We start from the raw sequence: 27,468 nt of genomic DNA, 5'->3' as shown, positions 1-27,468 counted from the left end.
CCCCCCCCCCAACGAAATTGTAACCAGCGATATCCTTGCAGGACGACTCAATGTATGCAGGATTGTTAGAGCTACATCTCTTAATACCTCTCCATCGTAGATGTCGGTATCATTCACTCAGATGCGTGTAATTTAGGTATCCATATTTAATTATATTTGGAGACATAATCATCATCGTCTTAATCGCCGGCGTGTATTTGGACACAAGATGGCGGAAATAACAGTAGAGTAGAGAACATTTAGTAACTTTTTCGTCTCACCAAATACAATTAAGCTTATGTGTGGAGGTAGAGGGGCACGTGGAGGGATGAGAATGGGAGTCAAAGTTTTGGACAGGAAACAGGAAGTCATGTGACAACTTGAGGGATTTAGTCCTAGGTAGGAGGATGATACGAAAATTAATCTTAAAGACATAATGTGTGAAGGTCTGGGCTGGATTCACACGGTTCAGGATGGTACTTGGTAATGAATGTTTGGGTTTTATAAAAGCCAGGTAATTCCTTGACTAGCTGAGCAACTTTTATTTTGTGAAGAACTCTGTTCTATGCAGTAATTTAGTGAGGTATCATAATATTACAAATGAGGTCTATCTGTCCTTATAAATTAGAATATCTCACTTTTTAAGGATATCTTTCTTCCTGTATACATACATACTTACATACATACATAAAAACATACATACATACATACATTACACCTGTAATATTTTATCCGGTGTCACATTTCTGGGAAAGTTCTGGGTGAAGCCCAGTCGTCCATAAATATTAAAGAAATATTTATGATGTTATTTAGTTTATAAGAAGTACTTTCTAAACAGTTCATTTCCTTAGAAATCGCAATATCATTCAGTCATGTGTAGGAAATGCATATTAAGGCGTTAATTCTAAGATAATCTTTGATTTTATTTGGCTTAACGAATAAAGATTTTTATATCGTGGTGGCATTAGGATTAAAATTCTCTAAAATGTGACTTCATGTTGTTTGGTAGATAAATGCAAACCGTTTAGAGAAATAAGTTCCCTCTTTCCATGGAATGCCTACAAACCTACGTGGAGTCATGTGCGAGAAGACCGTATTGCTAATAATACACACGAATATCACATCTTCCAAGTCGACATGACATTGACAAATAACCTGTGTTCTGACACGTTTCATGTTGGTATGATTTGTTTCCGATCATTCCTTAGAGCGAACAGTTAAGGTTCGGCAACACAGAGCCCTACGCTATGTTCGCTACGTACGCTACGTAGGCTGTATACACTCTGCGACGCAGCTAACATAGGGAACATAGCGTACGTAGCGTACGGAAGTCTGTGTGGCTAGTCATATTGCCAATAAAGGGAGATATTTTTCTGTTCGTATAGCGAACATAGCGTACGTAGCGTGCGTCGCGTACGTAGCGCTATGTCTGGCCGAACCTTTACTGTGAGATGTCGCATCTATCACCGAATCCACATGTTTATTTTTCCAAATTAATCAACGGATTCGTATGGATGTAGGTGAATTTAGAACGGCGATTTGCAGTGAATTTGTGATGTAGCGCCATTTTGAATCGTGCTGACTACTAGCTCTTCTTTATGTAGAAGTATTATACGTACAGTAACTTAGTAGAAACTGGTACGTTCCTGGCTACAGATCCAGAAGTCCGGGTTCGAATCCCGGCGCTACCAGGTTTTTTCGGAGAAGTAGTGGGTCTGGAACGGAGTTCACTCAGCCTCTTGATGATAACTGAGGAGCTATTTCAAGGAAATAGCTGCTCCGGTCTAGAAAACCGAAATTAACGGCCGTGGGGATTCGTTGCGCTGACCACGCGACACCCTCTATCCGCAAAAGTTGACACTAAACTTCGCCTACAAGCGGCGGTCGCTCGGTCGGTATGGTTCGCTTGTGGACTGAAAACACTGGGAGTAAGAAAATGAAAGTGCATATAAGTAGGTGAGCAAAAATAATTCTGCAGATTTCCTTACACCTTCACTTTCAGCATCCATACTGTGGTCCTTTAGGTTAACACATCATATACCGTGGTCGGTGTATACAAATATTTCGGAACAGTATATTGCCTCCATCTTCAGGTTAGAAATATTCTACCTTGAAGAAGGGGTCAGTATGTTCTTTATAAAGCGGCCTCCGTAGTCTAGGGGTAACGTTCTCACCTCGTGACTCAAGGTACGCGGGTTCAAACGCGGTGGAGTTCGTGGAATTTTTAAGAGCGGAAAAATTCAGGGAACAAGTCCTCCGGGAGGGACTTTAAGCCGTGCGTCCCGTGTCGTAGCTTTACGGCACGTAAAAGAACCTCANTTATATATTATATGTACGTTAAATAATTATTGTAATATATGTATGCCTACTAATAAACAATTTAAGCCGGACATGTGATTTTTAAATTGAAATATTTAATGAATATAGGTAAATACATATTCTGCAGGATATACACATATTTTCATAATTTTAGAAGTTACAAGACCGCCTCTGTGGTCTGTTGGCCAGAGTTCCTGGCTACAGATCCAGAGGTCCGGGTTCGATTCCAGATTTTCTGAGAAGTATTGAGTCTGGAACGGGGTCCATTCAGCCTTGTGAGGATAATTGAGGAGCTGCTTCAAGGAAATAGCGGCTCCGGTCTAGAAGACCGAAATTAACGGCCGTGGAGATTCGTTGCGATAACCACGCGACACCCTCTATCCGCAAAAGATGGCACTAACTTCGCCGACAAGCGGTGGTCGCTCGGTCAATATAGTTCGCTTGAGGACTAAAATCACGGAGTTAGAAGTTACAAATGAGATTACGGTGTTAGATGTGTACATACGTGCATCAACGAGAACGTCATGCTTTCAGTTGTGAAAGCTACCTTAACAGAAGCCGAGCAATTTACGAACGACTGTTACAACTGAGAATTTCATGGTCCTTAAAATAAATGAAGCTTGGGACTTCCTACGTTATACTGGGAATTACCGATGAAGGAAATTAATTATTCAAAGGCGTGGTCACTTCTAGTGGTGCCACGTTCATACTTCATTGTATGAATACATGTTAGTTGGTTCAAATGTTGTTCGGGAAAACATACGTAAGCTTACATGATTTCCCATATGTACTCGTATATATACAGTATATATAGCTTATTTCCTTCTAAACAAGAAAAACATTCGAAAATACATCATTCGTGTGTTAACTATAAAATAGAATCACTTACGAAAAAAAAGAATTTGAGGTTCTCAGAGCTGTGGATATGAAGGAACTTATATTCTGGGATATAATGCCATATAGTCAATTGAAAGTCAACCGACATTTCGGAGGAAAATATTACCTCAGTTTTCATGCTCAAGTATAAGACAAGCAAGAAACAAGCTCACCTTGGCTTAGCTTATTCTTCAGCTGTGAATATTAAGGTGACACGTTCTTCCGAAACGTCGTTTCACTTTCAACGGACTGCACGGCGCTATATCCCAGAAGACAGGACTCTTCATTTAGAAGGCAATCTGTGCCATAAATCACGATTTCAGCCGAGAGCAGTAACGTTACTCACCGCGATACTTGCAAACTACTGAAGTGTTCTTACCGTTTGTCAACAGAGAAGAAGCAGAGATCTCGTCAGAAGGAGCCTGAGGCAGCAGAGGAAGATGCCAGTAACGAGATTATGGACCTCTCAGACCCAGAGAAGATCACCAAAGAGAGAGGTGGGTGGTGGTGACATCAAGAACCGAACGCGCAACATTACACTGGCACAACAGCGTAACAACGTAACCACACAAACAGTACGCTTTCATGTTACAAGGGGGGGGGGTCCTGCAGCTGATAATAATGCCACTGTGTATGATATGATTTCGTCACTTTCAGCCAAAACACTCTTTTGGAAGTAATTTTCCAGGGTTCCAGTCTCCAGAACACATTAATCTGATTCATGTATGTGGCCGTGCCAAAGCTAAGGCTGTTAGTTGCCGGTTTCCCGCCGTGGCGACAAGGGATCGATCCCAGGCCAGGTCATGTGGGATTTGTGATGGATAACGTGGCACTGGAGCAAGTTCTCTTAAGAGTGTTGTAGTACTATTGCAGTCATTTGTAGAACTACCTCTAAATAGTCAATAAATCCAATAACCCAAAACCCCGTCTATAGTGACGCACTCTAAAACGTGAGAATATTTTGTTTCTCCTGTCAATTCGCATTCCACCAAACCCTCCACGTTCATTAATATCCGAACATCGACGCTACATACTGGCAGAGTAGTAAAATAACTCCGAAAAAGAATTTGGTTTTGTCGTCATCGTTGTTGTTTTTGTTTTTGTTGTTGTTTCTGCTGCTCCTGCTGTTACTTACTCTTTCATTTAGGATGTGTTTAACTACGGAGTTTATTTAAAGTTGAAAGAGATGGGAATATGGTTGGGCATGGCGGTTTACTTTCCACAGTTCTACGTTGACATTCTCCACGAACGACTAAAAAAACATGAAATATGTCCCAAATATTTTTATTGCTAGTGGGTTAGGACTAAGTCCCTTGAATTGCGGCGACTTCTGGCCTATTGTACCAGCCCCAGATGATAGGTGAGGGTGATTGTGGAGCAATTGGTGGAATGAAGATTGGCAGGGGAAACCGAAGTACTCGGAGAAAACCTGCCCCAACGCCACTTTCTCCACCACAAATCCCACTTGACCAGCCCCGGGATCGAACCCGCAGCGATGGGAAGCCAGCAACTAACCGCTTGAGCTATGGCGCGGCCAACTTGTCCCAATACGTAACATTTATTAAGTTATTATTATGGTTATGATGATGGTGATCATTATTATTATTATCATTATCACCACAATAACAACATAGTTAAGTCTCACCATCACAGTTTAGTAACATTACTGTCGTCTGAAGTGCCAAGCCACGTCTCTTAGGTAGGTCGCGCACCGGCACGCGTCAAGACATGTAACAGTCAAGACACCATGTCTGCGACATGACGCAAAGAAAGGAGCGCAGTTGAAACGAATGAGATTATGAAAACCGCTGCACACCGGTCTGAGTCATGATGCTGACCTCAGCTTCATGCTGGCGAATCACGAATTAAGCAAGACTGTGTCTTTTGTTTCATGTCTTGATGCTTGTCTTGATGCAGTTGGTGTGCGGTCCCCCTTAGGAAGCACCAATGTATCGGTGGAACCTGCTGTATAGTTAGGATCAGCCTACTCTCAGCCATGTCGCAACAGTAAGTAAACTTCACTTTCACTGCCGTGATTACTTAAATCCACGCAACTTAATTTATTATTCTTTTATAACCTCTCCAACAAGTGGCGATCGCTCGGTCGGTATAGTTCGTTTGCGGACTAAAACCACGGAATTTTTTTAATTTTTTTAGAATATTTTATTATTCGGTGCATCTGAACAACGCTCGCTTAATTGTGTTGAATGAATAAATGCATGAGTGTGGGTCATGCAATCCGGTCCTTGCACCGCGACCTTCAATGATCTGCTGTGCTTCATTACGTTACTTACTACGTAAATTTATCATCACCCAACTCATCATTTTATTTCAAAACAAATAAGAGTGTAAGATTTTAGGTCCTCTCACCGGTGTTTGTAAAACGTTATATATTCTGGAATATAACGCTGTGTAGTCAGTTGAATGTCAACGGACGTTCATCCATCCGCAGGGTCGAAGAATAAACCAAGCAAGAAACCAGTGCGAAACAGGCAGCAAGCAGAATAGAACATTTCAAATAAATGTGGTTACACTATATAACACACGTAATCACAGGAGCAAGACACAACAAAAAGCACAATAAACACATGAAAATAGAAAGAGTGCTCCAACAGAAGAGGATAAACGTGGCTTGAGTAGTAAATACGACGTAGGAAAAATCCTGAACAATTTTATATTTTAATATTTAATTTTTAACATTTATCAATATATATGATAAATATATATTTTAATTATTTTAATATGAAGACGACAAGGCATGTAATGAACTAGTTTAACGTTAAGCAAATAAGCACCTGAGGATGGCACTTTTGTGCCGAAACATGTAGTGCGAGTGAGAGGAGTGAAGTAGATAAGTGTATGCACTAGAAGACGGTGAAATAAATCATGGACTTGAATCAGTGCAACAGGACGCTAAAATATAACATGGTTACACTACTTTTAGCTTTGTGACTTCATGTGGAGGATATCCTCCTTTATATGCACTGAGGTTGAAAACTCCATTTAGAATGTATATTCTATATTACTTCCCGCAGTTCCAGATTTCCTCAGTTTATGTGTTTGAGTGATACATTAAAAATTATTGGTTTATAACAAGTTTATCTGACTTAAAATCGTAACCCGCTCTCCCATTTGAGTATTTTAAGAATGTAATTTATGAATTTGTCACATTAAGAGTCTGTTATGTAATGGTTAGAATTCCTGCTTCGTAATTTCCAGGTCACAGGTTCCAATCTTGCACGAAAATTGCTACCAATTATCTGTTATAGTCTTCGATACCTGTTTGTATAAAAAAGGTAAAATATTGTAACGCGTTACCTTACGCCCATCACCGCGACAAGCGCTACAATCGGAACGGACACTTCCACGGCAACGAATACGTGGAAATTGTGGAGTTCCCGCAGCGACAAATCGTAGCAACGAATGAGACGAAACACGTTAACGGTGTATTCTATAAGGAACGTTTCCGAAACAACGGACTGTCTGAACAGCGGCAACGGAACCGTGAGGAATGGTGTCCGGTATCCGGTCCGCATAGCCCCTATATAAGCAGAGCTTACGGCCAGCAGCATATGCATAAGACAGACCCGTCCTCTCGTCAGAGAGGGTGCCCACAAAATTAAGACCGTAACTGTCAAACGGTAATAATTAATATCTGGTCATGAGCACCAGATGGGGCTCGACACCGAGATTTACTGACTGACTGACCGTCAGTCGCAATGTGACTTGGACTTGGACATATTGACGAGTCGTTGTTTATATTCCCTACAGAACGGACAATACTTTGTAAGATGAGGCACCGACTAAATAATTAACAATTATATTACTACATCTACATCACGAGCCTCCAATAACAGTTTCTTCATATACATACAAAATATAGAATACTCCAATTTGTCCATGGGAACACAACAAAATCACAAAAACCAACGACTGACCCGATGATGTAAAGCATCAATGGAAGAATTTTATTCTTCTTTTATACTATAACTTTTGTTTTATATATCTAATTTATTGTATTTTTACGTCAAATATTTCAATATAACTAATAGTATTGTATCCAATTTTATTAGTACTGCAGTTCAGTGGTGCATATATGTTAGCCATGTATTTGCCTGGTGATGGCTATTAATAGCCGAAACATGTAGCAGAGCCCAAACTAGGCACTAACCTTGATATAGTTGTGTTGTGACGGTTTTAATAAAGTAGCCGCATATAGTTGGTGGTGAAAACCAACGTTTTAGAGGAACCAGCTGCCTCCATCTTCAGAATTGGAAGCAGTGGGCCTAAACTCCTTAGAATCTTAGATGTCCCTTTGCCAGAATGTATGGTATCATAACAGAGATGACCAAGGTTTGAATCCTTACTACCGCAAAAGCAAAAACTTTTAACCTTTCCACTGGATCTGACTGACACTCGGAAAAAGACTGATTTGAATTGTTACCGAGCTTTGCCTCAGTCGCTTCCGGAAAAATGTCAGAATATTATCATTTCTATCTTTACATAGCCCTTCAAATTTATTATACACATCAATAATATATAGGCTATAATATTCAGCTCAGTGAATCTTCATCAGTTGCTAGAACGTTGTAGGATAATAACCGGCAGAAGAAGCAGAAGGACTCTATCATTTGTCGTTCAACATATTGTAACGTGGAGAACTAAGAGCATCAGAATACAGAGTTGTGATACACGCAGTATACTGTCGGCTGGGGACTATCCACTGTCTGGTCAGGCAAAATACTTGTTGAGCTCTGCTTGGCAAATCTCGTAAGTAGATAAGGGCTGATAGGCGTTCAAGCAGAATAGCTTCATCTATATCGAAACGACAAGCGAATACAGCAGGCTTACAGTAGAATGGGAAGTGCTCGAGGATGTCCTAGTATACTCTTGGGAGAACATACAACACGTAGGATTCTGGAACCGCTTTTCTGACAAGACGCGTTCTCTGCTACACAGTGCTATGGCACATAAATACGATTTTAAGATAATTATTTAAGCCAACGTAAAAATATAAATTATTTGATAATCAGTTTTAGGAACCAACATTTCTAGTATACAAATCTGTCTCCATTACAGTAACACTTCAACATTTTCCGGGTTGTGTTTTTTGATATCCTCAAATTTTATTCCATTACCCCCCCCCCGTCAACACCAAAAGTGTGTACGGGGGTTTTTAAGCGTTTTGGGTCTCGGTGTCCTTTCAGAGAATCGATGAAATATCTGATCAAAACGTAATCCCGCTATGGAATTTTTAGTACAGAATAAGTTTTTGAGTAATTTTTAGATGAAAATCTTGTAAGTACAAAATTGAAAGTGTTGAGTGGTCCCCCAACCCTTTAATCTCAGACTCCCCTGACTGAATAAAAGAACTACGAGGCCACCACGTCCAGACCCACCCACATTTAGACTGAAGAGCATCACAGTGTCTGGTTTGTCTTACAAGTTCAGTGGGTTTGGACATTGTGGCCAAGAGAAAAATCTCACTTCTGCCGGAAAGTGAACCCCGGTCTTCTAGGTCTTAGTCACTTTACGGGCTGAACTACTCAATTTTACGTGCCTTTATGAAACTATTTTGTAACTTTTGGCCACGAGTCTTTCTTTCATCCTTTAATCACTTTGCAGTCGTCTTTGAAGCCAATATTATTTTTATTAATATTTTGAAGAAGCACAGTGGTGTAACAACATGGCAGCCAGCGTTAACGTTAAATCAACTCTGCATTTCTCTCACATATTCTATTTAAGGGTTGTATATGATTCTCAGAATAAATAGCCAACATTTCCTTAAAAGTATTAATGAAGGTCTTTGTAACAGAGATGCAGTATATTTTCTGAACTATTAACTGAATTTTGAAAAACTATTTAGATGAATGTGAGTTTTTATGGGGTTGATGTGCGTCAATTAACATTAGTGACTGACGCAATGAACGAATAATAATGTAAAGTTGCCCCCGTGCTTAGCTAATCAAGCACTACTCCATGAAGGCTTATGGGGTAGTGGATGTATAGATCCACATTTTCTTGACCTCGGCACTAATTGGGGGTGAGTGATCAGCTTTACGTCCCAGACGATCTACCCCTGGGGAAAGATCCTCCGGTTCCCATTGGATAGGAGGCAGGGTGGATCCCAGAGCCGGTCTGGACGACGTGGAGAAGAGAAAAATTTTGAATCTATCGGGACTCGAACTCCGACCCCTCAACCGACCTATCCATAGCCATTCGATATACTGACTTCTCTATCCGGTGCATAAATTAATAAAGGCTTCAGCTAATAATATTAATTGGGCCGCGCCATAGCTCAAGCGGTTAGTCGCTGGCTTCCCACCGCGTCGGCCCGGGTTCGATCCCGGGTCTGGTCAAGTGGGATTTGGGGTGGGCAAAGTGACGCTGGGGCGGGTTTTCTCCGAGTATTTCGGTTTCCCCTGCCAATCTTCATTCCACCAAATTCTCCATCATAATTACCCGGGGCAGGTACAATAGGCCAATCAGTGGCCGCCGTGCCGAATGGACCCCGTTGGACTCCACCCCCACTAAGCGAATTTAAAAGAAAATTAATAATATTAATTGATTCCTGATTTATTTGACGATGCTTCATCAAGCAACAGAATTTAATATAGCGTCTACAAAGAAAATGTTTGTGAATTATAAATTGTAAACGACGTAAAAGGAAGCTGTCGTAGACTGTTTTAAGGCCATATTTTGTTATTTCTGGGAGGGACTGAGGAAATCTGCGAAATTCGGCAGGCAGAATGGCTGTCCTCTATGTTGAATTTCGTGTCAGGACGGCCTTCTAATAGAAGCAGCAATGCTAGTAACTGTACCAGGATGTTCGGTCAGTCTCTTTGGTTATGTAACTGTATAATTAGGATCATGGTGGTTTGCTGCATAGCATACAAAATTATGTAAGAAAATATCATGAGGTATATCGGATTTCATTACTGCGAAGATTTTAAATTTGTCAGCTGCCTTTTTTAATATAATGGCTCCATCAGAGAAATATTTACGTATTTGAAAGCGTGGACAGCCAAGGCGACTTAGAAATTTAGAAATGAACCATATCCTGTACCATACTGCATGGTCTTGCGGCACTTGAACTTATGTACAATAAATTTTCTCTATTTCTGAGGTATCCGCCTTGAATTTATACCAGGATCACCTGTCATGACCAGAACCCCTATAGGCCCGTTTCATATCATGAATCTGTCCGAGTTATTGCCCTGAATAAATTGATTAATCTAAAATTTCATACCAAAAATTCTTACTTATTGTACTAATAAACTCTTATCTTTCGTTATAAATATATGCACTTTACTTTTTTCACTTCCTAATAATTTGATTTATGGTAAAGGAATTATCAGTTTTATTCAAATGTTATACATTGTCTTGTATTTGTATTTTGTTCTCTTTTCTTTACTTATGCTCAATTTTATGTGGCATTTGTTCTGTCAGCTCAACACATAAGTAAATATGAACGTAAAAATTGAACTGAAATTTTATTCTGGTTGATAATGGATTCGTAGATTGCTACAGAAGTTTGTTCGATATGTTGAGGCCGATAATAACATAATTATTATGCACATTCAATGAATTTACGACTCCACTAAACGTCCTTCCTTTTACTAAGAATTCATAATAGTGTGGCGCCAGATATTGGGGGCATGACTAACAACTAATTTAATAATAACAGCGCTGAGCACATTTTGTCTTAACGTGAAGTGATGCTGGTGGTAACAATTCTGTCGAAATACGTTTCTCTTCAAAAATATTGCTTTCTTTATATGGTTAAGGATAGGCATAATGAGGACTTACATACTACGTCAATTCTAAAGAACACTGACGATAGAATGTTACACTTTTTGTGAAAATTGTGTTCTTTCAGCGTACGTAATGTTGGACAAAATGCATGAACACAGTAATACCGACTGCATAACTCATTCAAGAGTATTATTGTGTTAATCATATTGTCACGAGTGTGGGTTTGTTTGTGACTTAAAAGACGGGTTCTGGATTGGATGATTCGATTTATTGAACACACACAACTCGAGACTACAGGTAATACAGCAAGTACTATTCTTACACACTTTACAGTTCAATGTTGCACACGCACTAGTCGTATTCCGGCAACAGATTTATATAATTCTCACTGCACCTTCAAATAGCGCATGAAGTCTTCCTTTCACAGACCTATTCTTGCTCTTTATTCTCAATCACTTTCCACTGCCATCTCCAGAGCTCAACCAAATTCTTGACAAGAACAACTGCTCACTTGGAACTTCTCGTTATATAACCTCGTGGCAAGACCCCACAGAAAACACTGTCTCCTACTGTGCAGCATTGTTTTAGACGTGTTTGTTAAACCGTTGCCTAGCAATAGACGTCCTATTGTTGCGCGCACTGGCTCCCACGGGAATGTGTTTACCGAATCGTTGTTTACCAATGGATCTCTAAGTGACAATATCGAAGAGGGTCAAACACATAGCACGCGTGGGGTACAGAGTTGGTCTGGAAAAATAAAGGAAGAAATCGTTTGTAAGTTCAAGAGTTTAAACGAGGATAATATTCAAACGAGTCTTAAAGAAATGTGATGAAAGTGTATTGATTGGGTTAGGAATTACTGAATACCGCAATAACCTTCGAGTTCCGTGAAGGTCGGAAAAATTCTCGAGTAGCCGACTTACTCTGGGCGTCTCAGGACGTGCTGTACTCAACAGAGATGCTTAATTACTTAGGAGTACCAAGAAATACTGCAGTGACTGGGATGATGATGATGATGATGATGATGATGATGAACCAGTCTCTAGGAACTTAATGAAACGAGACACAGGAGGAGATTATTTTCAGCATGAATCCGTTTAATTGTGCTCAGTGCATTATTTTGCACTTTATATTTTGAGTCTTATTCCCTAAGGACGGACAAACAAAATATGTCACTGAAGAAAGTCGTCTTCTGGGTTTAGGTACCGTGTATTCTTCGTTTTGGCTGACGTTTCGGAGGAACGTAGCGCCTCCATCTTCAGAGCAGTTGAATGGCTTGGAATGCGGAGAGCCAAAACGAAGAATACACGGTGCCTAAACCCAGAAGACGACTTTCTTCATTGTCATCGCCGTGAAAACCTCAAAACTTACAAAATATGTCACATTTAAAAAAGTTGTATATACTCGTAAGTAGTTCTATTGTGAGTTCAGAGTTAACTCCTGGGAACACGAAGTTCATGCAAATAATATTTAAACGCACTTTGTCTGTCTCCATTACAGAGACCAATCAGCTAATGCTGTAGGGAAATTATCACCGCTTACCCGGAGAATCATACGAAACACATATATATACTCTGTAGGCAAAGTGTAGAGTTTTTAATGTTAAAACACGTGTAACCGTCTCTCTTCTTTTCTCTGTCTTTACGCCGGCTTCGGTAACGGTTGTCACTTTGCTTATCTAATTAAGCACCAGCCCATGAAGATATGAGGAGAGGTTGTGTAGATTCATATGTTCTCGACCTTGGCACTAGTTCGAGATGAGGGTTCAGCTTCATGCTCTGGCCGCTTTAGCCCCGGAGAAAGAGCCCACGATACCAATTGGATAGGAGTTTGAGTGGGCCCCAGAACCAGTTTGGACCTCATTGAGAAAAGAAAATTCTTGACACTAACGGGACTAGAACTCCTAAACCTCGGTCGTCCAGTCCGTAGCCAGTCGCTGTACTAACTGCACTGTCCCGGCTCCTATGCTGGCTTTGGTAGATCACTTAATTTCTCTCAGGTTCGTGTCACGATAATAATTAAGTCAACCAAAAACTGCACCCTTGAAGCCAGTCCGCTGTTCATGAACTGTTTATTTGTCCGTAAGTGAAACTTCGCAACTTCTTTCGCAAGCAATGGGTAACATGACCTTTTAATATTATCAAAATGTAACGTTCCAAAATGAACGACAGATGAATTTAGAGAAACATGAGGCGTGCAGCCCAATCACGTTTGACCTCGATTAATTCAAAACGCCAAGTCCCCAAATACAAACATCTTGCAGAAGCGTCGCGTCATCCCCAAGAAGGATTTGAATTGACAACATTCCGTTAACAGACAACCGTTGAGGACAGCAGACTGAAAAGATTTAGTGCGTGCTGTAGTGAAGTGCAGAATGTGCCTGAAATAGCGATAGGGCTCTTTTTACTTATAATTACGATCTGTAAGTGTTCAGTAAATTTGATTACCGACACAAATCACGTCTGTTGTCACTCGATCACGTGACAATATATAATTTATTCATGCCATTACGATTGTGGATATTCATGGCGGTGGCTTTGGAGATTGCTGGCTTCTGGAATGTAAGGTCGGTGCTCTAGTAAAAGAACGTCATCAACGTTTCGGAGGAATTTTTTGACTTCATCTTCACGGTCTACCCCAAGTAAGTTCCTCTGAAACGTACGTAACGCTCTAGTTCACTATGCGATATCACGCACCAGAAGAAAGCGATTTGAGTATTCCTGCCAGGTATTTTAGCGACAGTGTATCAGCTACTTTGGTTGGTACCGTCAGTTATTACAATATTACCAGATTACAAATTGATAATATTATTACTCGACCAGTAGTCGTTTAAAGAAATGTCAGCTTCTATTATAGCTTTTTTTTATTGCTGGTAGGGTAGGACTAAGTCCTTTGTACTGCGGCCACTTCTGGCCTATTGTACCAGCCCCAGATGATAGGTATGGGTGATTGTGGAGCAATTGATGGAATGAAGATTGGCAGGGGAAACCGAAGTACTCGGAGAAAATCTGCCCCAGCGCCACTTTGTCCACCACAAATCCCACTTCACCAGATCCGGGATCGAACGCGGGGCGTCGCGTTGGGAAACCAGCGACTAACCGCTTCAGCTATGGCGCGGCCCTATTATGGCTTTAATATATTTCTTAAGCAGTTGATACGAGTAATTAGCTGATAAACAAATTTCCTCTTCATGAAGAATACAGCATTTTATCGTCATTATAAAAACCCACCATTTGACACTATCCTGAGCAAGACCTTTCACCTCATAGGTTAAAACCTCTAGATCTGCAGGTTACCTGTTTGGTTTTGATTGAAAGAGAGACGTTATGAGAGCGAAGTAGTAAAGTGTGTCGCTTGCTTGTTCCATGGGAGCTTCTTATGAGACGCTCACTGCCCGTGTGAGGAAGGGAATTTTGCTTTAATTATGGCGGAGAGTGCTGAGTAGCGAGTAAAGGCGTGCCTTTTTGTGAGCAAAGTCTCTTTGCGACAGCCATGTGTGTAATGCCAGTTTCGACGTGCAAGTAGCGCGCGAAGATTTCCCAAGCAGTATTCCATAATGAAGCAGTATGGCGCATTTGACTAAACAGAATACAAGACTAAAACACACGCTTCGGCCTGAGACAGCAGCGGTTGTTTGTGCTACAACAACGAGAAGACTGAGGAAGAACCCGAGGCAACGGCTCTTCCCGGAAAACAATGCGCCAATGCGGTGTCCGCCTCTATCACCCAAACATGGCGGAGATTCTGAATGACATTCTGTCGTATCCTCGAGGGGTTTCATATTCAGAGATAAATCCCCCGTCTTTGTGGGCCATATGTACTAGACACTAAGCTGTAACTGCAACAGTTCATGGTTCGCAACGCTTTACTCTTATCCATATATAAAGGAAGCATAGTATGTATTTTATCTAAATTCCAGATGTAGCACTTGTTGAATCTCATTCATGCCTCATTCGTGAAGTTATCCCGATCATAATGGCCGCGCGGTCTGAGGCAAGAACTGTCTTCGATCGCTCGATCACTGGGATTGTGCGTTCAAATCCCAATCAAGGCATGAATGTCTATGTATGTTTATTTTGCGTTTGCTTTGTTCTGTGCGTAGGTAGCGGTCTTGTGACGGGCTGATCACTCGTCGAAGGAGTCCTAAAGATTGTGTATAGGATTAAGAAACTGAAAAAGTGACTAAGTTCCAACAAAAGGACTGTAAAGACATAGGTAGACAGATTCGTGAATTTCGAAGTCCGAATTACAGCAGCAGACTGTGTTCATCTGGCTGAGATATTTTTTCACTTCAGCTCCACGTAAATGCTGGCATAACGCCAGAAGGAATAGGAAAAGACAGTTCGTCTCGGTCCCTTCCAATTCATCATCCACAATCATTCGACACTAAAGTTATTTTGTCGTTATGGAGCTTCTTTAAATAAATCTGAAATCTACGTATCAAGTATATGACACTAACTTCGCCGATAAGCGGCGGTCGCTGGCTCGGTCGGTATAGTTCCCTTGCGGACTAAAACCACTGAGTTTTTGTAGTTTGCAATTGTGTCCCATAATCACTTTTATCTTTCCTTATTGAAGATTTTCGTCCAAAATTACTTGTACTTTTCTGCTTCCCTCATCCATGCTACATGCCTGACGTATCTAATCCTCTCCTCTATTTAGTCCTCTGTCCAGGATGAAAATTATAAGGTATGAATCTCCCTGTTACCAAATTTTATAAGTTCCCTTTGTCGCTTAGGTTCAGATAGCCTATAAGGCACATTAGATTAACAATTTAATGATATTTTCGTGCCTAAGTTCTGACGAAACTTCGTAAAAATACTAAACAGTATTGCCTGACTGACTGACTGACTGCTGACCCTCGCTTTAGAACAGAATTTAAGAGATCTTGCAGTAAACTAGAGCAGACAGAAGCGGGTACGCTGTGTAACTATAAAACGCCAGCTCCCCCTCACCTGATAAGAAATGGAATTCCGTATCCAAATCAGGCAGTATATGCTGGGCTGTGCACCCAAGCAGACGTCAGCCCAAGGCTTAATTTTCTTTCTCCAGGGGTTGGAGTTGTAGTAAAAGGAGTAAAAAGGAGACGAGCTGGGGCGTAGAAACTAGCCGGCCTACTCCAAGAAGATAAGCGCACCTGCCGATTACAGAGGGTAGGGAATTTGTTTCTCTTTCAGAATATTATTTAAGTGAACCATTAAGTAGATATCATTTATGTCTGTTTCCGATTACGTTACTGTATATTACAACGATGGCCAGACATATTTTGTACAAAAGCTTCCATTGCTTACTGTTGTAGTTAAGAGTACTGGTAACTGTGCCCAACCGCAGAGATCCGGCCAAATTACAGGTAGTGTGGCCTGGGATACGGATCCGTTGTGTACTTTAATTCTCATATTCAGAACATTTTATGTTTCATGTGCCAGATAATATAATCTTCGTGCACAAGATACTTTGCCCAGTGCATTTTATTTTACGTGCTTCTAGAATACCCTGATATGACGGCTGAAATTCGGCATAGTGGACCCAGAAAAGGAGTCAATTGCTAGGCAACAATCGGCAAACACACTTCCGTTTCAAAAAAACCCGGGGCACCTCTAGACAACAGCACGCATAACATGTCACTCAACAATAGAGGAATTCTTGGAAGCTGTATTCCCTCTTCGGTCCGCGTCGAGACTACATAACGTCGAAGGGGGGAGACTATTTCCAAAAACATAAATAGTCTTGGAACAAGCATAAATTAGGTCATGGGTGCTGAAGGGGCTCGAAACCAAGAACGACTTTGCTGTCTAGGGTCAACAACAATTTACTGGATTAGGAGAGATAAATTAGTTATTCTAGGAGTTCTGAAGATTCCCACAGCCGTCAGGTAGTAAAGTGTGGTCATGAGTTACGTGGGTCTCAGAACCGCCAATCGCTGTGCTGGCGAGAGCCGGCAGCAATTTATAAGTTAGTTAAGTCAGTCATGAATCGAGAGTTGGAAGTCGGCGGTTACCAATCCGCAGACTTGAATTTCAATGTTAGACGTTGCTACCAAGCAACGACTGGTGAAAGCATAGAGACTTATTGTTTACAGCAGGGATTTGTAGAGTATATAGATTCCTGAAATCGTTAAAATTATTTGCAGTTAGTGAAGTAAAGGTATCCCTGAAACAGTCCATGGAGGCCCATAGTGTTGTGAGATGTTGAGTACCCCACATTTTCTAGACAATCGGCTCATAGATGGCGGTAAGGTTGTCAGCCTTACGCGCTGGCCGTCCTTTACCCCCCAGGAAGATACCTGGTACTCATTTCTGTTAGAAGTTTAGTCGACAGCAGGGCCATAGTGCGGTTGGAAGGATTAGGTAAATTAAAAAAATCCAATGACCTCATCGGGATTCAGTCCCGCGACCTTCCGGATGTAGCATAGTGCCTCAACCAACTACGGTACCGCCTGCCCTCAAATTATTTATAGTTACGAATTATAATCTTTCCGTGAATCCCGTTATAAATCCAAGTCATTAAATAGCTTCATACTCTTATCTTCTTGGTGAACCATCAGGACAGCAGATACAAGAAATATTTAATAATGTTGAAAAAATAGAGCAAAACAAGGATTTATCTTGTAGACCAGTAATTTCAATCCGGTGTGCCGCGACACACTGGTATGACACGAAAAGTCCGCGGGGATGGCCGAAAAGAAGAGAGAAAAAATTGGGGAATAAAAAATCATCGAACTCCATTATAAACATTATTTTCAAAAATAACACGACGATTGGAATAAGAGTTATGAACTTTTAAACACAACCTTATTACTCGATTTTGCTGATAAAGTCTATCCTTAAAATTGATTGTGTTCCTTGACTGTTTTAGCACCTTGTTCTGTGTGCCATGAGTTGAAAAAGGTTGAAAATCCCTGTTCTAGTTCTTCAAGAAAAACAAAAGATATGATTACTCGGGGAAATGAATATTTAATTATACAAAATCTTCGACACTGTAGTGAACATTTGAGTTCTATAAAATGTTGAGAAGTTCTTGTGTAGCTGAGCGAATGGTGGCTTCTCAAAAAGGGCTTAGCTCCCTGATTCAATGTTATATTGCCCGACAATATATCTGGAATAATGCTATGGATAGATATAATGTATCTCAGTTTCCAGGCATTCGCTCAATGCTGTGCCGAGTGTTGAAATATGGCTGCCGATCGTAACACCCTTTTGCTCTGAGACCGGTGGATGGTAACGTCGTTTTCACTCATACCCGTGCCCTTAACTCTACGAAAGAAGAGAGCTGGTCTATTCACATCTTCACTTCAAAGCAACATCGTTCTTTTTTTCGCTTCTCATGTAAAAGTTTGTGCAGCGCTTAAACCCCATTTTAAATTTCAGTTCAGTTGGTTCTGGAGAGGAAGTACACCAGTGCCAGCACGTAATAGGCCAGTGCTATTTCCGGAGGACTCTGCTGAGCAAAGTGAATGCAGTTAGTATAGAAAAATAACCCCGGTGCCAAGCAGAGAAAGGCCGTTATGGGTATGATACAGCATTCGGTTACTGACTTCTTCAATGCTGCTTCATCTTTAATATTTGGACCCCCAGACTGTAGCACCAACTGCCATGATTGTAGATTTGCAGTTGCTGGAAGGCTGACATCACTTTCTAGTAAATTTTATTTGGTTCATCCTGGTCCGTCACATTAGCAATATTATAAGAGGTTAATCAACTCTGTCCAGTGTGACTGATAAAATGTCTTTTCTTTCTTTCATTCTTAATCGTTTATCCTTGACATGTTTCGGTTTTATAGACCATCTTCAGTAGGATATACCAGTACGGGCAGAAATTACTATTACAATATATTCGGTCAATATCAATATATAATACATGCAATATCATCACAATTCCATAAATATAATCTGATATTTTAACAAACTACAGCGACGTGTATGAATAAATTTAAATATTTATAAATTATTACAATTTGTAAAATAGTTTTTGTTAAAATTTTTAGAACCAATTTGGTTCGTGTCCTTTATATTGTCTCTCTTTAATGGAAATTGGGTGTCTACCACCTCGTAGTTCTGTTATTTTTTTAATAGGACCCTTTAATGTCGTTCTATTGTTCGGGCCTCGCTGTGTTGTTATGTCAAGGATAAAAGATTAAAAAGGAAAGAAAGAAAAAACATTTAATCAGTCACACTGGACGGAGTTAGTTAAGCTTTTGTAAAAATTTTTAGTACTTATTTATTTTCTTTCCAATTTTGTGGAGAGATTTTTATGCTTACGAAGTGTGAAATTTGATCTCTCAGCCTGAAGGAAGAACATTGATTTAAGATATGTGAGAACACGACAGAAAGGAGAATTATTTTACCTAACAAGAAACTGAAACAAATATGTTTATTCATCATTTGCAATCTTCAACAACTACATTATTAGAATTCTGAAATTTTCGAGGCTGAGATGAACGGGATATATGGTATTCAAGGAAAATGAAAAAAGAAAGTAAAATATTAGCCGGATACCTGAAGGGAACGTAGCCAGAGATGAGCGGTAATATTGATATGTATCTAAAGGCGCGTCCACATTACTCGTGCTCGTCGGGAGACTCGTCGGGCTTTTACTTGTGCTCGTAAATTTTCGTCCACATTACTTCAGTTGCTCGCCAGGCTTCGGCGCGTGAGGATCCGTATATTTACTCGTAGTGTATATAGGCTGTACTCGTATTTTAATTTATTGGCTATAGTTTTTTAATTAAAAATTTAATATTTGCTTGTCTTGTGACTTGTCATATCGCCCACATTACTCGCGAGCATAGCGAGTCACACGAGCACGAGCACGAGTAATGTGGACGCGCCTTTAAAGAAATAGGGTACGAATCTGAAGACTTGATTATTGTGGCTCGGGATAAAGACTATAGGCGGGCTTTTATAAACGTGGCAAAATCTTTCTATGAAGGTTTGGAAATTTCTTGACCGGCTGAGAGACTATTGACTCCTTAAGGAGTACCCCACTGTATGGAGTTGTGTAGCTTTTGAAAATGTTGTTGCCTCCTAGGATTTTAGACATATTTATTCCTTTGTTTAAATTTTGATTTAATTTGGCTCGAAGTAAGCGAGTATGCCGCGGAGTTTGCAATTATTTTATGGCGTCTAGAGACAGAAACTGATCAAAAGGCAATTTTTGTCATCATAAGTCAGGTTCAGAGGAGTTCAGCCGGTCGGAGTAGATTCTGGGGCTGATGGATTCCAGACGTGGAAATGCCTTACTTAGGATGACATGGCTTCATTAGTTTTAACCAATAGGAATGCGTACATTCGATGTAAGTATGAGGAACTCTGTTCGAATCCAGCCAGTCTGTAATGGGTAACTTGTAGTAGTTTTGGGCACCACTTCCTGGAGGGTTCATGAGTTTCTGGTACATGTCACCTCAGGGGGCTTTTTGTTCCAGCTTCACAAGTCAACGGACGTGTTTGTCTACTCCGGAAAATTCTTTATAATAAATTAATAATTGTGTAGTTGCTAAATTGACGAGAGGTAGAAATTGGGCGCACCATTTCATGACGCCTTATCGCTTCTGCGAATTAAGTAATTCACTCTTTTTCTTTGTTTGCACCACAGCCCCAGTGGGCCTAGGCCTACCTCCATGAACTTCTCCGTTCACTTCGGTTCTTCTAGATCTTACGCATTCGGTAGGACTCCTTGGGAGGGTGATCAGCTCGTCGCAAGGCCTCTACCTGTACACTAACACAGAAAAACGCACACACACACACACACACACAAACTAAACATCCATGCCCTGAGTGGGATTCGAACCCACGATCCCGGTTTCCAAGCGAGCGAAGACAGTACATGCCTTAGACCGCTCGGCTACCGTGACCGGCAATTCAATCTTAAGGGCAGAAACTTATGGAGAATAGTAATTTCATATTATCATCAAACTGAAATGTTGTGACTTGTATGGTGCATGACCAATTTGTTTCCCAGTTAAAGCGACTTTCGAGACAAGCGTCAAACCGGAATCAGCTGAGTTATCTAACCCAGTCAATCCCATGATCACAATAATACACCCTGCACTATTCATACATCAGAATTACCCATACACACCTCAGTTAACGCCGCCTGAGCAGGCGGTCGTGTTGTCTTAGCCGCTTATAATTGGTTTGTTTTTGAAAACTGGGAAATAATTAAAATATGACAATTTCGATGAAGTTTAACACAATTTTAAACACTCTGTTTCAAGTGCATGGTGCTTTTGTGTGGAAATTATTAAGAATGTCTGCTTGATGGCGAAATATCAGTAACTCCGTTTCCTAGGCAGAATACCACCGAGAACGTCCGGAGCTTGTAGATTTAGTCGAACGTCCTTTGACTGTCGAAACAGGTGGCTGATAAGCATTTGTTTTCATATTGCCTTGCTAACTTTGTTTTTCACCATTGGCAGTAAAATGAGGTAATTTAAAGAAAAATGTTAGGTTCATTCCTTTTTGCCTTTAACGAAACGGAAGCCTCAACGTTTTCGAAATTAACCTCATTAAAAAGAAAAATAGGTCCTTATATAAAGAACAGAATAATGTAGTGTAAAATATAGGAGGCACATATCAATTTATTTTAAAATATTTCAAATATCTCATGTCTCAGTACACCTGAAATAATTTTATCCAAAGCATTAGTCTACCCTGAATATTCAGAACTTCAGTGAGTGTATAGCATGCCAGTTTCTGCAGCCGACTTTAGTATGGAATCCAACCTATAGGCCACGTATTTAAACTATTCTAACCTATATGTAGTCTTTTGTGTTTTAACTAAAGCTTGTAGTACTTCAAAGACGGGCTATCGGAGAAAGGGGACGCTTACTGTCGAATACAAATAATAGGTCTCATAGGCTATATTCTGGGTATATAGACCAAAGTATTTTAAAGAAATGGGTGCATTTTAAGTTACTTGAAGCGTGTATGTGATTAATATGGTAGGAAAATAAGGCGTAAAGCGTATTACTCTTTTACTGCATAATATATCGAAGAGGAAGCAAAGAGTTTCCAAAAAATTCTACAGGGGTGCATAGTAAAACCAATCAGCTATAGAGAAATATGATACATATGTGCGTGTACAGTAAAGCGATTCCACGGTGTATGTTCTATTGTCAAGAATTTACAACTCGAGTTTTATGGTTAATTATATTTAAAATTATGAGGGTTTTACAGAAGCACTACTACTTACTATTCAAAAAATGAACGAATAATACATATTCAGCAGTTGGATACATACAGCTATTGAAGAAGAAACTCATTCATACTTGAAGAATGCCGTCTTCATAGTCAACTCCGTCAAAACCTCAAATCGTTCATTCGATGTTGTCATTAATGAACTGAAATGAAGAATGTAAGTTTGTGTGCTATTGCAACTATGAATTGTTATGTTAATTATGTTGGAATATCATTTTCAGTTCGTAGTTTACCTTGATCAGAAGTATGTATTTGCAAGACAAGATATTTTCTCTAACAGACTCAGGGTGTTTGAGAACAGGGTGTTGAGGAGAATATTTGGACCGAAGGAAGACGAAGTGACAGGAGGTTGGAGAAAACTGCGCGATGAGGAGCTTCATAACTTGTACTCTTCTCCAAGTATAATTAGAATGATCGAGTCAAGGAGGATGATGTGGGCAGATCATGTAACACGAATNGTGACAGGAGGTTGGAGAAAACTGCGTGATGAGGAGCTTCATAATTTGTACCCTTTTCCAAGTACAATTAGAATGATCAAGTCAAGGAGGATGAAGTGGGTAGAGCATGTAGCACGAATGGAGGAGAAGCTGAATGCCTATAGGATATTGATGGGATAGCCAGAAAGAAAGAGACCACTTGGAAAACCAAGGCGTATGTGGGTGGACAATATTAGAATGGATCTTAGAGAGATAGGATGGGATGGTATGGATTGGATTGATCTGCCTCAGGATAGGGATCAGAAGAAGGCTCTTGTGAACACGGTAATGAACTTTCGGGTTCCATAAATTGTTGGGAAATTCTTGAGTAGCTGCAGATTTGGCGGCTCCTCCAGAAGGGCTCAGCTCCTTGAGTAAATGAGTGAGTAATTTTCTCTACAGAGAATTCAATCCCGTATGAACTTTAATGAGAAAGTACACTGCATATTTCTGGTAAAAGGAAGTCGAGAATGTTATTTTACAAATTGCCTAAAACGAAATAAAATCCGTATAAACTCACACGATTAAATGTTTGAACAGTTAAAGAACAGAATTCGATCCGCTTCAAGGATGTTGGCATTTTTCGGTTCACTGCCGCTTGAAATTCTTCTTTCTCCCCCCATAAGCCTATTTTTTTGAACTTGTGGCACCGAGACCTCTGCACTGGAGATGAAAGAAGCAGGCTTGATATGACCACTTATCCCCATTTAGTGTTGGGTTCTAATATACATTATCCGTTCTCCAGCAGTGTGATGCAACAGACAATATGTTTCATGGGATTTGAGGTTCTCACAGCGGTAGTTATGAAGAGTTCAGTCTCCTAGAATATAATGCCATGTAATGCACTGAAAGCCAAACGATGTTTCGGAGGAAATCCAGCATAAATCAGTCAGCAAAGAGAGATCTCCAATATACTTTATGTAAAATATTATATTTTATTATCCCGTTGCATTGAGGCATCATCCTTATTATTAAGGTACCCGTCAATACTGAAAAGTGCAGTGGTCTTCCCGAAAACAAAAGTAAAATTGTCTGATGATGGCCCATGTGCGGCCGAAACATGTTGTAAGGAGAAGAAACATACGAAAAACTAGAGACATTTTAGTAATCTGATAATCACGTTTAGTGTATAAGTTATAATTTTAGCGTCTTAATAACATTTTATGATTTTAACATCATAAAATATTAAAGTTACACTTCTAGCGAGAAACATATTCTAGATGTATTTTATATTTTAAAATATTGTTGCATTATTGACGGGTGCTTTAATAATAAGCATTTATGTGAAATGTCTTTAGGTTACTAATTTATGCTTTGTCTAACGACTATGCAACCTTCATGAATGGAGGGCAGTGACTATTAATTGGAAATGATATGGAAAGAAGCGGCTATTGCCTTGCCTCTGTTTGGAAGCGGTGAGGAATATCACGAAGAACGCCAGTTAGAATATTCAGTTTCCCAGCCGGGATACGATCCCTCACCTCTGAAATACAAGCCAAGTTCTTTTCATGTTAACATATATTTTATCGCAATATTAGTTTGGACCGGGGCTGGAAGTGGGGGGGGGGGAACGCATGTACACGCACTCTATTTAGTACCAGAAATATTCATTTTGAGGAAATATTTTCCAGTGACCAGGTTCCCAATGATGATACTTATATGAGCAAGCTCACGAGACTGCGCTCTAATGGATTTCTTGCAATATGTGACGGTCATTCCCTCGGGTCCTTGTACTCATCCGAACTATCTACGTTGTTCTGAATTGGAACACCTACTTACCTCTGAAAAGCCATTTGATTCCCTGTGGCGACACTCTGGGCCTAACCCGAGTTGCCTCCGAATATTAGACTAGTAATCTGAGGCAATTGTACCGTATAAGCCTTGTATTTAAAAGCTTCCAAATTCATTCCAATAATTGTTAGTCTTAAGATGAAAACAATGAAATAGCTGTCAATATGGGGGCTCGCAGTAGCGTAGTTGGTTGTGGCGCTATGCAGCAAGCCGGAAGGTCACGGGTTCGATTCCCGATGAGGTCATTGCACTTGTCGGTTTACCCAATTCTTCCAGCCGCATAATGTCTTTAGGGTCAATTCAGCTTCTAACAGAAATGAGTACCAGGAATCTCTCTGGGGACAAAGGGTGGCCGGCGTGTAAAGCTGACAGCCTCAACACCATCTGTGAGCCGATTGTTTAAAAAATGTGGGAGCCTCGACGTCTCATAACCCAATGGTCATCCGCGGCATGTTGCAGGGATATCTTTTTAGCTGTCAATATGCCATCCAAAAACCTGAAGACGGGAGTGGACCACGTCCCAAGACATCATACATACAAAATACGCTTCCGAAATTGGACGTTGGTATACATCATGGTTAGCATGATAATTCTGGAAAACGTGTTTCCTTTGTTTTGCAGATCTGAAACTGAGGGGCAGGCCACATGACAATGCACTGGAATTGCCCGTTGCAGAAGGACCAACATCATCCGGAGAATCGCATCTTCCCTTAACCCTTCTGATATGGTCCACATCGTTATGGCTGTCCAAAGTTCATGTTCCACCGATTCTAAACCTCCCGCCATAGAAGAGAAAGATGAAGATTCTGCCATCTATCTGCGTACCGAGTAACACCAGTGTTGAAAACACCCTGGAAGAATTTCGAAGCTTCTTCATGTCCCATACTGGTTAACCACAAAAGGCATGCAGCTTCTTTGTAGTTACCACAGCTTCTTTAATTTAAGTTCTTTGAAACTTCTTCGAAGTTAACACTTTAAAACCACATATCACGTGGTGTTATTTATATCTTTGCTTAAATGACTTTGAAACAAAGACTATGATTATCAGTGAACATTAATTTTGCCTGTAGCACATGGAATATTGCTTAGGATTATCAGAACGTGGAACGGAAAGCTATAGTGACCTCAGGGATTTCTAAGCAAGCTACAAAATAGTGATCAATTATTTAAGGTCAGTGACTGCTTTGGAACTTGAATTCATATTCTCCATACGGTGTTACACAGCTTGGGCCACCGTTCTTCATTGAAGAAATATTTCCAAATGAATAAGTTTAATTGAAATATTATCTTTCATCTGTGACCCTTGCTATTTATCCAATGATGTGACACTTTCTCTCACTTTGTCTACTGTTTTCTTTCAACAAATGTAAGAAAATTACAAAGCAATGCTTGGGATTATGCGAGTGTTTTGGGTCTACAAACAGACGATGGAACTGGCCTAAGAACACGTATATTTACAGTGTATAGAGAAATGAAAAGTAAATATGACATCGTTGTGATATTCCAGAACAGTTTATAATGAACCACGGGTTACTGATATTATATGTGCAACTGAGAAGTGTTTGAACAGTGCATATTGCATGCGGTGAAGTAGAATGTTCTTTTTATCTGCACTCTTCGCAGAGAAAATAACATCGTTATCAAAAGTAAAATAGTTTTATTAGTAAACAAATGTCAGCTAACATTGATAAGAATGAAATAATGTGTAGATGCAACAAACAGTAAGCATAGACGTTTAAAAATGCACGCCATGTGTACTATACAATATTAGTATATGGATGTGTATAGCTGGTAATTAGCTCTGTGGTCATGGCGTCTGTCTGTGGTCTCGGAGTGCTAAAAGCAGAAACGTAACAAGTGTTATAAAGCAATTGTTTCAATGAAATGGGAATATCTGTGCTTATCTACGACGCATCATCCTTAAATTCGTGTTCCATGACTTACTGTAAATAAAATGTCCAAATTTCTAGCGTGGATCTGGGATCCCCGTGTATCATCTTAGTGTGTTAGTGAGAGGGGCATGAAAGTGTTATTTGATGTTTTCGTTGCAGGCTTGTATCAAATATGTCGTCCTGCAGTGGACGTGAAGTCAAGGTGACGATGTAAATATTACCTTTCATATGGAATCTATTTATCTGTACTTCCTCTCAAGGGATAAGAAATTTATTGTATTTCTTGATCAGTATTCAATTTTCAAATGTGCTTTGTACTAGCAAAATAAAGACTGAAAGGAAAGAAACATTAATAATAGTGAAGTGACTTCAATCATTAATTGGCATTTTGTGCTTCAAAGTAAACAATTCGAAAAATTTAGTAATCCATATATGTAAGGGGGCTCAGAGACGGAAATAAAGTTTGCTGTAAATAAAGCTATCCATCGTTTTCTTAAGGGTCAATTTACGATTTTTCGCTAAGAGTTATGTTAATTTTTATTTTTATAGATTCATTTAATTAACTTAATTTTCTCTGCAACGAATAACTTGCGTTCGGAAGTTCGTCGACTTATACATGTAAGGTACGCGTAAAATTATAGGAATTTCATTTTCGATTTAAGAATTTTGTCCTTACGAACAGTTTTCATGGAATAAGTTGACATCATATAAGGGGACATGAAATTTCAAGCTGCCTAAGAATCATAACAATACTACTGTTATGAAAAAAATATTTGATGTAAAATGGAAAGAGGGCCGCACCATAGCTCAAGCGGTTAGTCGCTGGCTTCCCACCGCGGCGACCCGGGTTCGATCCCGGCTATGGTCAAGTGGGATTTGTGGTGGAAAAGTGGCGCTGGGGCAGGTTTTCTCCGAGTACTTCGGTTTCTCCTGCCAATCTTCATTCCACCAATTGCTCCACAATCACCCTCACCTATCATCTGGGGCTGGTACAATAGGCCAGAAGTGGCCGCAGTACAAGGGACTTAGTCCCACCCCAATAGCAATAAAAAAAAATGGAAGGAAATTTATAAGAAATTATAAAGTATAAGTGTTCCTTAATAATTCGTGATTCACTCTTATATGAAGATTGGTAAGATCTGTGCGTAGGAGTAACGATTTTCAGGCAGAACAAACAAAGGATTCA

General features: G+C 40.1%; 1 protein-coding gene across 1 annotated transcript in view; it reads left to right on the top strand.

Annotated features, from left to right (window-relative positions):
* Positions 1-26,645, top strand: part of LOC111865142 (lachesin-like) — an 801,402-nt gene extending 774,757 nt beyond the window's left edge. Inside the window, exons 9-10 of the mRNA XM_033751702.1 lie at positions 3,567-3,671; positions 25,012-26,645. Coding sequence (XP_033607593.1) covers positions 3,567-3,671; positions 25,012-25,178 — 272 coding nt within the window. The 3' untranslated portion in view covers positions 25,179-26,645. The remainder of the gene's footprint in view (positions 1-3,566; positions 3,672-25,011) is intronic.
* Positions 26,646-27,468: the final 823 nt, after the last annotated feature.

Source organism: Cryptotermes secundus, unplaced genomic scaffold (genome assembly GCF_002891405.2).
Source record: "Cryptotermes secundus unplaced genomic scaffold, Csec_1.0 scaffold92, whole genome shotgun sequence".
NCBI lineage: Eukaryota > Metazoa > Arthropoda > Insecta > Blattodea > Kalotermitidae > Cryptotermes > Cryptotermes secundus.
This window is presented reverse-complemented; position numbering and strand designations above follow the sequence as displayed.